General features: G+C 40.7%; 1 protein-coding gene across 3 annotated transcripts in view; it reads right to left on the bottom strand.

The window, feature by feature from the left end:
* LOC110978554 (ubiquitin carboxyl-terminal hydrolase 31-like) overlaps positions 1-15,031 on the bottom strand; it is a 44,065-nt gene that overhangs the window by 1,486 nt on the left and 27,548 nt on the right. The window contains exons 8-12 of one of the 3 annotated variants that reach the window (XM_022233643.2): positions 14,616-14,735; positions 13,231-13,471; positions 11,637-12,023; positions 10,513-10,701; positions 429-9,719 (exon numbers count right to left, since the gene is read on the bottom strand). In XM_022233643.2, coding sequence (XP_022089335.2) covers positions 10,559-10,701; positions 11,637-12,023; positions 13,231-13,471; positions 14,616-14,735 — 891 coding nt within the window. In that variant the 3' untranslated portion in view covers positions 429-9,719; positions 10,513-10,558. Of the gene's footprint in view, positions 1-428; positions 10,702-11,636; positions 12,024-13,230; positions 13,472-14,615; positions 14,736-15,031 lie in introns of those variants that run through there. The other 2 variants (XR_002598091.2, XM_022233642.2) reach the window with 2 other exon arrangements.

Genomic DNA, 15,031 nt, shown 5'->3' with positions numbered 1-15,031 from the left:
AGGATTAAAAATAGGGTTTTAAGAAGTATGTCCATCTTCTGACAAGCAACACAATTCCTATTTCAAAGTGAGTACTTTACTATTTATGCAGAGTTCAGATTTTCATATTTTTTCAGATTTTCATATTTGCAATCATCCACTTTTAAAACTTGATCCAGGTCACAACTTGTTGCCAATGTATGGTTTTTTAAGTCGGATCAATGTTTCTTTTTTTTTCCTCTCCTTTTTCTCTTTATTTTTTTCTTTTTCTTTTTCTTGTTTTTCTATTTTGACTATACCACATTTCCATTAGAATTCAGAATCAGTGTACAAAGTTTGCTTTGGCCTGAATTTTTTCCTGACTTCTCAGTCGCATTCCTGCAATATAAAGTTACACAGAAAGTGACTGAAGAATTTGCAAATACATCGACAAACAAGTGAGACAACACTTTCTAAATTAACTAGACAGTTTAATAAAATGTTTCTGTATGGTACACACGAAGCATTCTTAACGCCTTACATCTATTTTACACTATGTCACAATAAAATTTAAACTCTGAAAGATTTCTGGATAAAATGTATACAGAAAGATCATAAATACAAATTTTTGCAGGTTCAAATACGTATAGAGGTTTTTCTTTTACAAAGGGAAAATACATTTTTTCCATTTACCTATAATCCTAGAAATATCCTTATTGACAGATTATTTTTCTTGGTGACATTACTCAGAAACAAATGCTAGGAAACTGTTGCAGCAAAAGTCGCTGGGCAATGGTTGCTGGGCAACACCCACCAGTTCACCATCAAAGTGATTGCGTCTTCCGTATCACTGCCTTAAAGCAATGACTGCAATCAAGCAACTCAGGTTTTTCTGGGCCAATTTTCTCCCATCATTTAGATATCTGGGGTATTTTGATACATGTATTTGTACAAATGACAAATATAACCATGTTCATGTGAGCAGGCACCAACAAAGCACATTATCACCACTGCTGAGTGGCTATAAATACAAACATCATGCAGCAAAACTATCTGCTTCTGTAAGCTCGTTATAGTGACCAGATGAGCTTACATGCTAGGCGTGAAGTCTTGTCGATAGTGAAGTCAGGTGACCTGGGTTACTTTGATGGCGAACGATGTTTACCCCTACATGATTTGCATAGTACAACTATGTGCAGTGCACCTCATTCCTACTGCACACAAACAACTTTCTGACAATCAATACAATTATTTGCTGGTTTCATAATGTACATCAACGTCAAGAGCCCATTTGCGTGGCAAATTTGAATTACTTCTGGTAGGTATTCTGGTTAGTTCACACTATAAAAACACTTCACGCACAACACTTCCCAAGTTTAGCAGCAGTTAACATTATATCACATGAATCCAGGTCAGCTCATTCACAGAAATTGTGTTCGGGATGCCTGACAACAACAGAGTAGTTTAAAAAGGGGGAGAACAGCACAAAGACATCCGACCATTCTTGCCATAAAACCAAACATGGATTGAAGGAATAGTAGAGACATTAAACTTCCTTTTGTCTGACTAATGTGAATTATTTACATATTATTGGTGCAAAACAATCCCAGCTTTCCTTTCTCATTATTGTACAACAAATTTCAGTTCACTGCTTAGGGCCTTTGGTCTGCATACTGACTTCACACCCACTTGATAAATTCAGGCTTTCATGCTTTAGCTACGCCCACTGGAATCATGTGATACAGCAACAGCGCATTAAGACTGGGGACTCATGTGGCACATTACACATAAAAGCTTGAGACACTAAAACCGATTCAAATGAATCTCGCAAATGGCTTCTTTGTGTGCTTCATCTACAGGAATACGTCCATTTCCAAACTCTCAAAAAGACATTCTTCAGGTAAGCAAAATAGCCATCAAATATAATTCATGAACTTAAAGGTTTCTTGACCATGCAAGGACATAACCACTGGGGTTAAAAAATATACCAGAACATGGTCACCTGCCCTGTAAATTATGAATCTCATGGAAAAGTAGACTCAGATTCAAGTAGCATCCACAAATGGCCAGGGCACAGCTTTTTGTAAATCACAGACTTCTCCAGGATATTTTTGTTGCATTGTTCTGCATGTATTCTATCCAATATTGTTGATTAAAGCTTACAGGGCCAAATCACAGACGTAAGACAATTAGTTTTTTAATTGTCAATCATACTGAAACAGAATGACAGCATCAAAAACAAAAAGATTTCATTAGGCAATAAACATTTGTGAAGCAGTATTCTTTTCTCCATTTACCTTCACGGCCAGGTTCGAATCCCACCCTGGTTGACATGTAGATTGGGTTTTCTGTCCATACCTGATTCAATGTGCTTCACTGTACATCTATGAAGATTCTTTTCCAAACCTGTGCAGCATCCAGATGCTTCCACACAGGCTATCAAGGAAACTACTATTGTCAATGCCTTTCAAAAGCCTGCCTGTTCATTAACACCCATGCATTTAGTCTGGAGATTTCACCTGCCAACAAACAGAATGGGCCTATAACAAATGAGTAAAGATGGTGAAAACCTGGCAAACTGGGCATTCAACCTTGGACTCGCCCTCCTATATGACAACCAACCCTGTTCCTTTACCTCAGACAGACAGAGAACTGGCACAAACCCTGATCTAACCTTCATCACCACCAATGACAGGACAAAAGCTCACAGAACAGCAATCAAGAAGTTTCCAAAGTCGCAACACAGACCTATAATTACCGACCCAGCAATTGTCAAGCAAACCCCCCATCTAAGCAACTTAGATACAACTCATGCAAAGCAGACTAGAAAACCTTGAAAGATGTCCTCAATAAAAGTGACTTCCAGATGCTGAAAAATCTGATGTCAATGCCAGCTGCACTACACTTACTAACCTTATCATCAGGGCAGCTAAAGCTTCCATCCCACAGGGATACAGGAAACCCTATGTCCCTGGCTGGGACAATATGTGCAAAATCTGGCTTTTCTTCTCAATAAAAAAACTTATACAGAGCAGGACGATTACACCACAAAACTCCAGCAGCACCTTGATGAAATTTGAAGCCAGAAGGGGAAACAAATAGTGAAGAACACAGACCTTAAACATTCCAGCCGCATGCAATAAACAAACACTTCACAGACCTGAAAGATGCTTGGAACGCCCCTTCGGTGAACCTAGACCTGTGCCGTAGCTTTAGAATTGAAGAGGTCCAAATAATTATTAGATTTCTGAAGCTTGGAAAAGCCCCAGGACCAGACTCTCTACACCCAGAATTCTATGCAAACTTACCTAATAAAGTCATAGATTGAATCAAGGTCTTCTACCTCAAATGTGTATATGAAATAAAGATTCCCAAGGTCTGGTGCACAACCCATCTTCCTATAGGCAAATCTGATGACCAAAATTAGAAGCCATTACTACGGGGCCATTCTGTTTGCACACAGGTAGTGAGCACACATGAAATTCCTCCTTGACCAATAGGCAGTAGTCAGTTGAGGAAGCGAACAAGCGCTCAGATGGGACAGCTGCGTGAGTGTAAAAAGCCCCTTGAAATGGTGTCTTGTCAGATTTATCTATCGGTTTTAAATTCATGGAAAGATTGCTCTTAAACAGAATCTACCCCAAAGATCTTATAGCACCACGGTGGCGCAAGATAGGGAATTCCGCCAAAAAGGGTGTAATCATCATAGGCATCATTTGAGCAAACAATACGCCTGTGCAGTGGACGTTAATGCACAGGTGCACACACACGTACCAGGTGTGCATGCCTGACGCAGCACCTGTGCCTGTGCCTGCTCAAGTGGCGCCCAGGCGATTACAACATTTTATGCATATTCACGGTGAAGTTCTCAATCTTGTGCCACTACGCAGCCCTCTCTTTGATTACCAACACAACTCTCCCACAAGAGCAAGCAAGATTCTGTGAAGGATACTCCACCACTGACCAGGCAGCCAAACTGACCCAAGATACTGAAGACACTTTGCAAAGCATGGAAAAAGCTGTTGTCGTACTGGTTGACCTGTCAGCGGCCTATGACACTGTATGGCACAGAGGCCTTGCTCTCCAACTTCTGCAGAGGCTACCTAGCAAACACATGGCAAACGTTACATTGCACGTGATACGCAACAGGAGCTTTAGGTTACATGCAAGTAGAGAAAAGACCAACAAGAAATTCCTCAAGAATGGAACCCCCCAGGGCCCAGTCCAGGCCCCACTTTTAACATATAAACAGACTTACCTTCAACAAGCAGCAAAAGGTATGTTTATGCAGATGTCACAGGAACATCTATTTCAGGGCTTAACAACATACTCAGCCAAGACCTCACAAACCTTGATCACCATTTTGTGAATTGGAGGCTGAAAATGAACAAAACAAAAACAGTCACCAACCTCTTCCACCTGACTAGTAGACTTGCAAACCAACAACTAACTGTGAAATGTGGAGAGACCGTCACACCTTTAGAAAAAAAACCCAAATACCTTGGGTTAACCCTGGACAGGAGCCTCACACACAGGAGCCACATCACAAAGATTGCAGCTTAAGTCGAAGCCAGAAACACCCTGCTCAAAAACCTAGCTGGTACTAACTGGGGAGCTAGTTTTTCCATCCTCAGAACATCCACACTAGCCCTAGCCTACTCTACTGCAGAATAATGCATTTCAGTATGGTGTAGAAGTAAGTACACAAAACCCTTAGATGTCGCCCTCAACAACAGCATGAGACACATCAAAGGAAGATCAACGCCAACTATATTTCTGCCAGTACTGAGTGGCATCCCACCACCTGCCAGAAGAGCTCAAGATGCCTAACTCCCACTGCACATAAGACTGGGCCAGACCCAAGAAAACTTTGGACTCCAGATCACCACTCATCCCCCGTCTGAATGAGTAGGGCAGCAAGTCCACTGAAGTGTGGGATAAGAAAGAATGGAAAGACTGGAATACCTACCACGGTAGCAGACTACACGAGTTCATCCCTCATCCCAGTACTCAGCCTCCTGGAAATGACTTGGATACACTCTCCTAGACAAGACTGAAACGCCTTAGATCTGGTCATGTTTGCTTCAGAGCAGACATGCACAGATGGCGCCAGTGTACATTACCTCGCTGTGACTGTGGGGCTGATCAACAACCCTTAGTCCACATTCTAGAGACTTGCCCAGCATGCAAGTGCCCTGGCAAGCAATCCCTCAAAGACCTTGGTGAGAAAGCATGCCATTGGCTCAGAACCACTGACCTTACAATTTGATTCTTTTGGTTATTTGCATATATATGGTGGACGCACCACGATTTGCAGGCTCTTATTGGACAATCGCTGAAGTTGGGCGTCAACATCTGATTCCACTGTTCCATGTAAACGGCAATCAATGCATGTAACCCTATGTGTAGTGCATGTGTGCAGTGGGCGTTGCTTAAACTGAAGTGACGTCACACTTACGAACCGGATATAAATGTGTGTATAATGAGATGCATATTCATATTTTACAGAATAAGTTACCTTCCCTGAATATCACCGTAAAACTTGCAATTATAAATTGTTATCTAAATGCTATTTCAGGTGATCTACGATGCATTACGGCATTCCTGAACCAAACCTGCTTCTGATATCATAATCGCGAACAGAAACAAGAGTCACATCTGCTCACAGAAACAACAAAATTGGTACAATTTTCAACCAGTGATGCACAACCAGAGTGGTTACTGATTATGACTGCCAAAACACACCCTAGTTGTCTAAACAGTGGTTGCAGTTTAGCTGTGCTGCCGTATGAAGGATCCAGTGTTGTCCTACAAAATCTTAAAAGCATCTTTAAATGACAAACATTCTATGAAATGGTACTGGATATATCAATTTCACCATTGTTTTAAACCAATTGTCACTTGTTTTGGACTTTGAACATCAGACTGATCAGTCACATTACAAATGTGTGGCAAGGTTTTAAAACATGCAACAGATTTTACTACTAGCGCAGATCTGGGGTTCTTTTTGTCACTGAACTAGTAGGACTGCCATTTTGTTCGATTTTTCAAAATCACATTCAACATTCACTATCAGTAAATGCAGTTACGGTAAGCCTGTTTTTCTAGGCCAGAAATACAGCTATTAAGAACTATTAACTGCACAAACTGCTACAGAACCACATGATGGGCATTACTGTGCCCCTGGCTAAATACTTTAAAGTGAGGAGAAAGTGTAAATTATAGCCTGAAAGGATGGTCATTACTTACCTATATCTGGATAAATTTACTATCTCTTTATGACTGAGTGGTTGATTATTCTTAATAAAGGTAGGTTTGTATTTAGTGTAACTCATCTTTATACATTTGTATATTGATGTACATGTACATGAAACCAGTGCCATCCGGGCAAAATTTCATAGCATAACCAATTTTGTGCTAGAGAATATCGATCAACTCCAAAAGCATGCTCAACATCAGATGAAAAAAGTCATTGACGTACCAGTACAAATTTCCAAATGCACATGGATGTTGGCAATGAAATACTGTTAGACAGTAGCTCATATTTATGCTATAGTAAGCACAACTTGTGGGCTACATGATTTCTGCGTAACTTTTAACCACTACCTGCCGGGTGGATTTTTCTTGAGCAAGATGAGATGACGGGACCTTTTCAAGATTGTCTGTTTTTAAAATTCTTCAAAAATTCATTTGTCCATTTACTTGACGTTTACACTCACACAAACGACTGTCTGGTGGCTAGTCTAATCTGACAGGCAACCTTCATTGATGCCCGAGTATTCAGCCCAGGCCTGCAGCCCTACAAAAGAGAGCCCAGAATTGTGAGGTGTTGCATGATTTCCTTTGTTCCGGTGAATGCCAGCAGCGTCTTTTCATACGCAGCTGGATTAGCGAGCAGCGGCACTGTGTCGCTCATCAATGGGGCCCTGGAGCACTTTTGTCCGTGGTGCTAATCCGCGGGCACGCTATGCCCAAAACAGTGGTATATTGTTTCAAAACAGTGCCGGATTACTTTCAAAAATGGAAGTCGAAAAATGATGGCAATTCCCAGCAGCAGGTCCTTTGTTCCAAGTATAGTCTTGTTACACAGACCAGCTCTTTTGTCCAAAACCGAGCACCTCGGCAGGAAGTGGTTAAGAAATGCTATGAAAATTGGCCCCGATCCTTACATGAAGTACATGTAATGGAAGCTGGGCTGTGTTGCTTGAATGCATCAGTGCACTTCAAAAACCTGGTGCTAAATGTCACGCAGAATACCAGTTGGGTTTACAGGACCTGGAATTCTATTTTAGTATTAGAGTACATGCGCCACTGCATCTTCTTTAAGTTTTACCAAATTACGGGCTGGTGACGAACTGCAACATGCATTTACATGTACGTAAGCTGTGCATCATTTGTGTGTGCATACATAACTACAGCACCCATGACTACAGTTATTTCTTGTCATTTCCCAGGATGAATGAAAGGGGTTCAAATGCACGGGTAGACAAGAACTGAGCTACAGTGCTTGACAGTCTGCGCTCCTTGTGTTTGACCGTCAGCTACAGCACACTGACTGACGTATTGAGTATTATCCAATAACAGTTGTTCACAATGCCACTTTTGTGCATATCCATCGTTTATTTTGGGGTTTTTTTTCTCCCAGGAACTCTGTGCTCATATTTTCCCACAGTCTCTAGTATGTGAAGTCTATGACGGCTGAAATCCACAGCTGCTGATAAATTTTAATATGTCTGTTAATACGGCAAGCAACATTTAAGGCACAGGAGTAGACAGATCACCTCTGCATTTTGGGGTCAATAAATCACTACAGAAATGGGACGCTCAGCTATGACACCTTCTGCTCAAATTTCACTTAAACAACTGAATTGGTTCTAGATTGCAAGCAATATGCATTTAAATGATAATTAAGCTGGCTTGGAACATTTTACTTTCTACTGTCTAGATGTGGACAGCAGAAAACGTTTTTTTGTCTATAATCAGAAATTTCATGATTCTGTTCTTAAAGAACTTTTCACTCTGTGTCTCCTACAGTAGTCTTACCTGGGAAATCACCATGCTCCAAATCTCTAAACAAGGCTATATGAACTGACAGGACAAAACAATTGTTATCATTTACAGTTGAAGATAAACACGCCTTCTTTATCCGTTTATAATCTCATACCGTTTGGAAGATTGAAAGCCCTTGATTAAACCCAAGATATGAACAGTGGTAACAAAGATAAATCTTGTGAACATCTAATGGCCACAAAATTTGATGAAATTTTGATGAATTTACAAACCACGATAGATTTCAGGAAAAATTGTTTTTCAAAGATAAAAACCTCTCTGTACAATTAATTATATTTGACACATTTTTCAAAATGAGGTTGTGTGAGAATCATTCATGATTGCTTTTGTATACTAAAAACAGCCAATTTACATTCTAAGTCATTAGTGTACGGCCAACAATTACAAAACCACACAAAATGGACAAAAATCTTTTGAGTCTGAGAAAACTCAAAGATGGAAATAATTTGCTTTCCAAATATCTTCCTAACACTGCAAGTATTCTGCAGGTATTCATAAATTTAGCAACAATCCCGAACATGCTGAACAATGGCATTTATACTCTTTTCATGAACAGATGTGCATGCATTTTCTGAATAAAAAGTCCATCAAATTAAAAAGAAGCACTTTTAACCACAATCAGGACAGTACCGAATATCCAAATCATTCTATCAAATGAAAAGTTGAATATTCGGATATTCAGTGATTCAAACAAACATTTAAAAAGAAGCACTTTTAACCACAATCAGAACTGTACCAAATATCCAAATCATTCTATCAAATGAAAAGTTGAATATTCAGATATTCAGTGATTCAAACTGACTCAGCCCTAACCATGATGGAGACTGATGGCTAAAAACCATGGAAAGACTTGTTTTTTAAAAACTGAAGATTACAAAGGAAAGGTTTAAGAAGATTTTAAAATATTCATGAGAACATTTGCAATTACGAGTATGTTACATTTCAGATTTCAAAACAAAATGTTAAACTGTGACCTTGAACTGTTCATTTCGAAAATCAATACAGCCGTTTCACAAAAGTGCGCCACCAAGAGTTTGCAACGCATTGGCCAATCACAATGCGCGAACTTTGTTGACCCAATGCACATTTGGAGATGGTCGACAAATTTTGTGTATTATGATTGGCCAGCGTGTTACAAACTCTTGGTGGCGCACTATTGTGAAACGGCCATATTGAAAGAAATGAGAATCTACATGTACATGTACCAACAGTTTCATGAACAAATGAAAGAAATGTGCATTGAACCAACACAGAAAACGACAAACAAAATATTCCTATTTCTTTGGTTTTGAAATAAAAATCAAATGTCAATGTTGAAAGTAAAGTTGAAATATCTTATTTACAGAACAAACAAATTTAAGTTCTGAAAAATGAATATGACTTCAACAAAAACTCCCACATGTAAGGAAAATTGGCAACACAACTTTAGTCGTGAAAAACATACCATTGTCAATTGATGAGGCAATGTAAAAAAGAAATGGAATTAAAAAATATTAGACCTTAAACTTGAACAAAAAGTACTTAAAGGAATAAAAAGACTCAATCTCTACCCTTACCTACACTTAGAGGCAAAAGCCATTTACTCGTTCTAGTCTCCATGTCCTTTCACTGTACTAGTTGCGGACTACTGCAACATTTCTAGTGACTAGTAATGTACCCTGTACAGGAACTGTCGGTGAGGCTTGTGCAACCTATGCACAAGAGACAAGGAAGCCAGTGTACTCAGACAAATTTGTGCATGCAAAGGATGTGATGTATGCATGGCCAATTTTCAACTGAATGTGCACAACTGTGGTATTTCTGCCAGGCTGTGTCTAATTCAAATGGCTGCTGTCAGGAGTGACACATATCAATGGGAAGTGGTTGTGGCTAGCCAATAGTTCCCACAGGCAAATGTGTTATTTTCAGCCGCAGCTGTAACTTTTATATATGACCTCACAACACAAATACATCAGTGTGTAGGTGCAAATGGAAATGGTGCTAAATTGTCTTTTGCTGACAGCAATACTTCACATTTTTACAACTCAGGTAATGGTTGGGCAGAGAACCTGTGAATGTACAAACACCTGTCCACCACTGTCTCACCTATGCATATCAGTATGAATTAGCAATTCTGGACCACTGCCTACCACATATCAATTTGCCAGATTCTGTGACCCAGCTGCTTCTCTCACACCACCAAAAATTGCACAGACTGTATCTTTTTCACAACACTGAAAAATTTCACCATATCACAACAGGAAGGATTGTTCAAACTCAACTACTGTACCACGGGCATTTGAAATTTTAAACATGCATGAAAATACCAGTTTCCTGAATTTTTTCCCAAAACAATGGATTGTTTCCAAAACCATGAACAAAGCAACCAAGTATTCATAAAAAGTTTTAAAGAGTGGGGCAATGTTTGATGAAATCCTCTTCTGTATCCAAAAATTCATCCAAAAAAATCCAGTTGGTGTGCACACTCCAAACTCAGTACAATACCTCCCTGCTTGATACTCGGCTTTGACAAGACCATCATATGTTGGACTCAGACACAGGACTCCGTCATGACGCTCTCTGCATCGCTGTCAATGTACCGGATGCCTTGATGGAGAGATCGTGGCAAGGTAGCGCTGGCAAAGACACCGCGGACAAATGGCCGCTGCTGACTGGCAAAGCCACCACAGTCCTCTGTGCATCGAGAAATTGACATTAAGCAATGATGCATGACTAAAAAGCGTGTACATATGTATAAGCAATGACAAACACTGGGCATTTCCACAGCAAAACACTGTCTCCATTGGTGCAAGCTTGTGGATTTCCACAATAAATGATTTGACGATGCACACTGAAAATGCATGGAAAATTAAATTTACTTTGGCCATATACTTATCACATTCTTGTGCTCTCTACTGCTTGTTGTCCAATAAGGTCTGCTCTTTTCTACGTCACATTGGAATCAGAATTTTGCCTACCAGTGACAGGTAAAATTATTGCTGATTATACAACACCTGCAAAAATTCCCATCATATGAATGGTGGATCGTTGATCATGTCAGTGAAATATTTGTTCCTTTCAACAGTATCCACTGACTCTGTTTCACAACATGACGGATGTTAATATGTGAGAGGGACCTATTTTGTTCTTCTATACAAGGGAGGATTTATGCGGGTACTGTAAAAACAAATAATGAATGTTTCATTTGGTGACAGATGAATATTAACTTCCACTCAGCTTTGCCTCGTAGGATTGAATATTTTATCTTTCACCTCATAAACTTATTCTCACCCCTGCCCTCGTGAACAATCTTTAGTACATAAGCAAAAGAATAATTCACCAACTGTTTTAATGTCAGGAAGCTACGAAATGATGAACAATTCTTATAAATACTAAATGAAAGTACAATCCTCTCTGACAGCATTTGGGAAAATGTGCATCTTGAGTTAAAATCTGACATTAGCCATGGCAAAACAAAAGGTGTCTATAAGCAAGTACACATATCAAAAAGTGAGCATGGGCCACTGAGTTAACCTGCATGTAAGGTCAACGGACATCCAGCTTTGCTGTAATACTGAAACAAGTCACACTCATCCTGTCATAAATGGGTTAAACACCAAACAACCCACCATCGCTGAGGTCATCCTGCAGGTCGGTGCGCCGGCCCAGGCTCAGTGACCTCTCGCCTCGCAGCGCACCCAACGAGGACAGGCTGTTGTCATTGGAGGCCTCATCCGACAGCACGTCCTCCTGGCTGGAGCCCAGCTGCTGTTGCTGCTGCAGCTGTTGTTTCTGCTGCTGCTTGAAGGCCGGCAAGCGGTGGATCCAGTGGTCTGAGCCCGAGGAACAGGTGGAACTGCTTGAGCTGCTGCTGCTGGTGCTGGTGCTAGACAGGCTGCGGCGGTGGTAGAAGAGGATGTAGGCATTGCGGGTCAACAGGGTGTCCTCAGGCAGAGTGACCACCTTGGAGTCGTCGAAGTTGTACCACTGGTTGTCGGCGGGATTGCGACAGTATGCTGGGAGCGGAAATTGCAACGATCAATTAGTGAAGGCTCAGTTCAAATAACAAACTCCATCTTAGCTTTGAGGTTTGTGATTGGTCGTCTTCTCAGCAAATTTTGGCCAAAGAAAAGTCAGAGAATTTCTGTTCTCACAGCAACGCTTTTTTTCACAGAACATCTACCTAAGGGTAGACCCAGGGAAATCATTCAGAGGCCATCCCCCCTCCAAAAAAAGAAAAAAATAGTTTCTTTTAAAGAAAAAAAACAAATCTCCAGTCTATTTAACTTCAGGTCCTTTCAAAAGCATGTAAAAGCCCCCAAATGTAGCCTCACCTCTCAGAAAGGAGTCCCAGGTAACAACAAAAAATTATCAATTTTTTTGCCCCCCTCCCAAAAAGAAATGGTTCTGACTTTACCCTTCAGTACACCGTTCCCAAGTCAACATGTATGCACAAACATATACCACTAGTCCCATTCAGGAACAAGTGCTGTTTTATGAAGGAACAGCGTGTGTTGTCAGTCATAACAAGCAATGCCCTCTGGGAATGCTATTTGGTGTTCCCATTCTTGAGACGCTCCCCAAGTGGACTCATTTTGCTGGAAGTAGACAAGTCAGGGATAACTCCAACCCAAAGTGAAATCAGTGTTTTGCATTAAGTGCAGGAATGGAATGAGACCTCACTCCTTTCAAAGCATCTCAAGAAGATAAGATCGGGGGCCAATTCATAGAGCTAGTAAACACAACATTTTGCTACGGAAAGAAAACATCCACTTGATAAATGCAGGTTACCACCCACAAATCCCTGCATGATATTATTCACCAGTGGCTGGTTCCCATTTCCTAGTAACTGGCCATGTGCCAATTGCTTGGTTGTGGCTTGAAATCACACACAAGTCTATGGTATTACCTGCAGCCATTTCCCATTAAGTCGTGTAATTTTCAGCCACAACCAGGAGATTTGAACATGGCCTACCTTTGCCAAGCAGTATTTCGTGTTAAGCTCTTTGAAATTGGGTCCAAGGTTTAATATCTTTAAGCTCTGAGCACAGAAATTGGATTAGAGCTGCTGAGTACTTTCAATTATCCAGTGAAACCCTCTCCCCCCTTCTGGTGGATCTTGGATGCTTAGGGCTAAGGCTTCTGAAAAAAAAAATTAGGGAAGATATGGCCATGGAGGTCCCCAATGGTTGTACTGACTACAGTAAACTGTCTGCAACAAACCTGTATAGTGCCCGCCTTGCATGCTACCTATGTGGTTGCACACTGCGTACAGATCGTAGACGTGCTCCGTCACGTGATGCGTCCGTCGTCTGTGGATGTGTCGCCAGGGTGACCAGCCAGTCAGCGCGTTGAGGGAGGCAGCGTGGGCATTCTGCTGCCTGCGGGCAATGTACTGGGCCATGTTGAGACCGTGGATGGGGAATTCCACCAGAGTGTTCAACTTGGTGCGGCTTGTGCTCAGCTGCAATGAGTTAAAAAAGTTCTCACCAACAAAAGAAACAGGATTTTCATTGTTCAGGCAGAGGACAGGATTCAGGTTCTATTTGTGACCAATACCCTAAAATTTAAGTTTTGACAATTCCTTCCCCTACTGTTAATTTTCATCCTTCAAATGATTCTAAGGCCTGGAGGAAGTCAGCGGGAAGCTTTGGTAGTTACAGGCAATAAAATTTATGGAATTTGCATTGTTCATGTAAATATGGGTATCAATTTCATATATTAGCTTATTTTAGCCTGGTTTTGGAATGGGGTCACAATTGATGACCATCTACCATCCTTACCAGGAAGTGTCATGTGTTTGCTGAAATACACTTTCCGCTCTGATTTGTAGATCAGTCACGGTATTTAAACTGAACTGAATTTTTCGGTCATTTGCTCTTCAGAGCAAGTAATGTTCTTTGAAAACACAACGAGAGATGCAAAACTATTCAGCAGACGTCACAGTGCCTTGAACACATGCCTTGTATCAGGCATGCCACTGAAAATAGCAGATAACTAACACAAGTAACGATACAAACAGGTTGCCTCAGATGGTTGGTGCAGTAAAAAATGTGAAACAGTTGACACACATTCCATGGATACTGCCAAAAGGTATTTGCTTTGCACTGTGTGACAAGGACAAGGCAATCTGTGCTGAATTCATCAAGCCTGATCTGTGTTGTAGTCAAGTTCACCGCTAGTCCTTTTGAAAGTCCAGTCAAAAGCCCTTTCATGAGACAAGTCATAAAAAAAGGGGTGAACAACAACAAAGAAATGCTTTTCCCGTAGTTCATTTGAATGGCTTGTAACTTTGCTTGAGATATGAAGACTTGTAATGGACTCATAAGGGACTCGACTGAAATGCCGACCCAAATCCTTTCCTAAAATTCCACCAGGAGATTTAGCAAAAAAGGACAGCCCTAACACCTGTATGATACCAATACATGGGGAATGATACTCTTTGAGAATTCTTGTAGAAACATTTACCAGTGGTTCCTAAAGAGAGAGTTTGGGAGGATTCAGGAAGGTTCCTGGTACAAAAAATAGTTGGTTAGTTGGGGTTTACTCTGCTGGCATTATACCGAGGCAGAAAAGTTTTGCTAGTCTGGGTTGCTGGCAATTCTAACCTGCTTGAATCGCTTTAGATGTATGACAAGGATGTCAGGTAACGACCACAAGCTGAGTCGCTTTGAACCCTGCTGGAGTTTCTTGCAGAAGGGACAACTCCAGGCATTGTCTGGTCCAAGCTGTCAACCAAAAAGCAAACAAAATCAAGTCAGTAAAGAAATGACTGCTTGAGCCAATCATTTTCTCTTTCCAAAAAAACTATTACTTGTTTTGAGATATATGTGATGCAAACAAGCCTAGTTTTTCTCTAAATACTCAGATTCCAATCCATTAAAAAAGTACACAATACTCTGATCCTACAGGAGAATTCAGGTTTAATTCCGACTATCCATCTTTTATTTGGTATATAATTTTAAAAAGGACTTGACTACCATTCTGATGAGCGAACTCAACATCTGAATTGTCTTAGCTGCCC

This window comes from Acanthaster planci, linkage group LG07 (genome assembly GCF_054643075.1).
Source record: "Acanthaster planci isolate LZ-2023a linkage group LG07, COTS_SCS, whole genome shotgun sequence".
NCBI lineage: Eukaryota > Metazoa > Echinodermata > Asteroidea > Valvatida > Acanthasteridae > Acanthaster > Acanthaster planci.
Note: the sequence above shows the minus strand (reverse complement) of the source record. Positions and strands in the feature narration are given on the sequence as shown.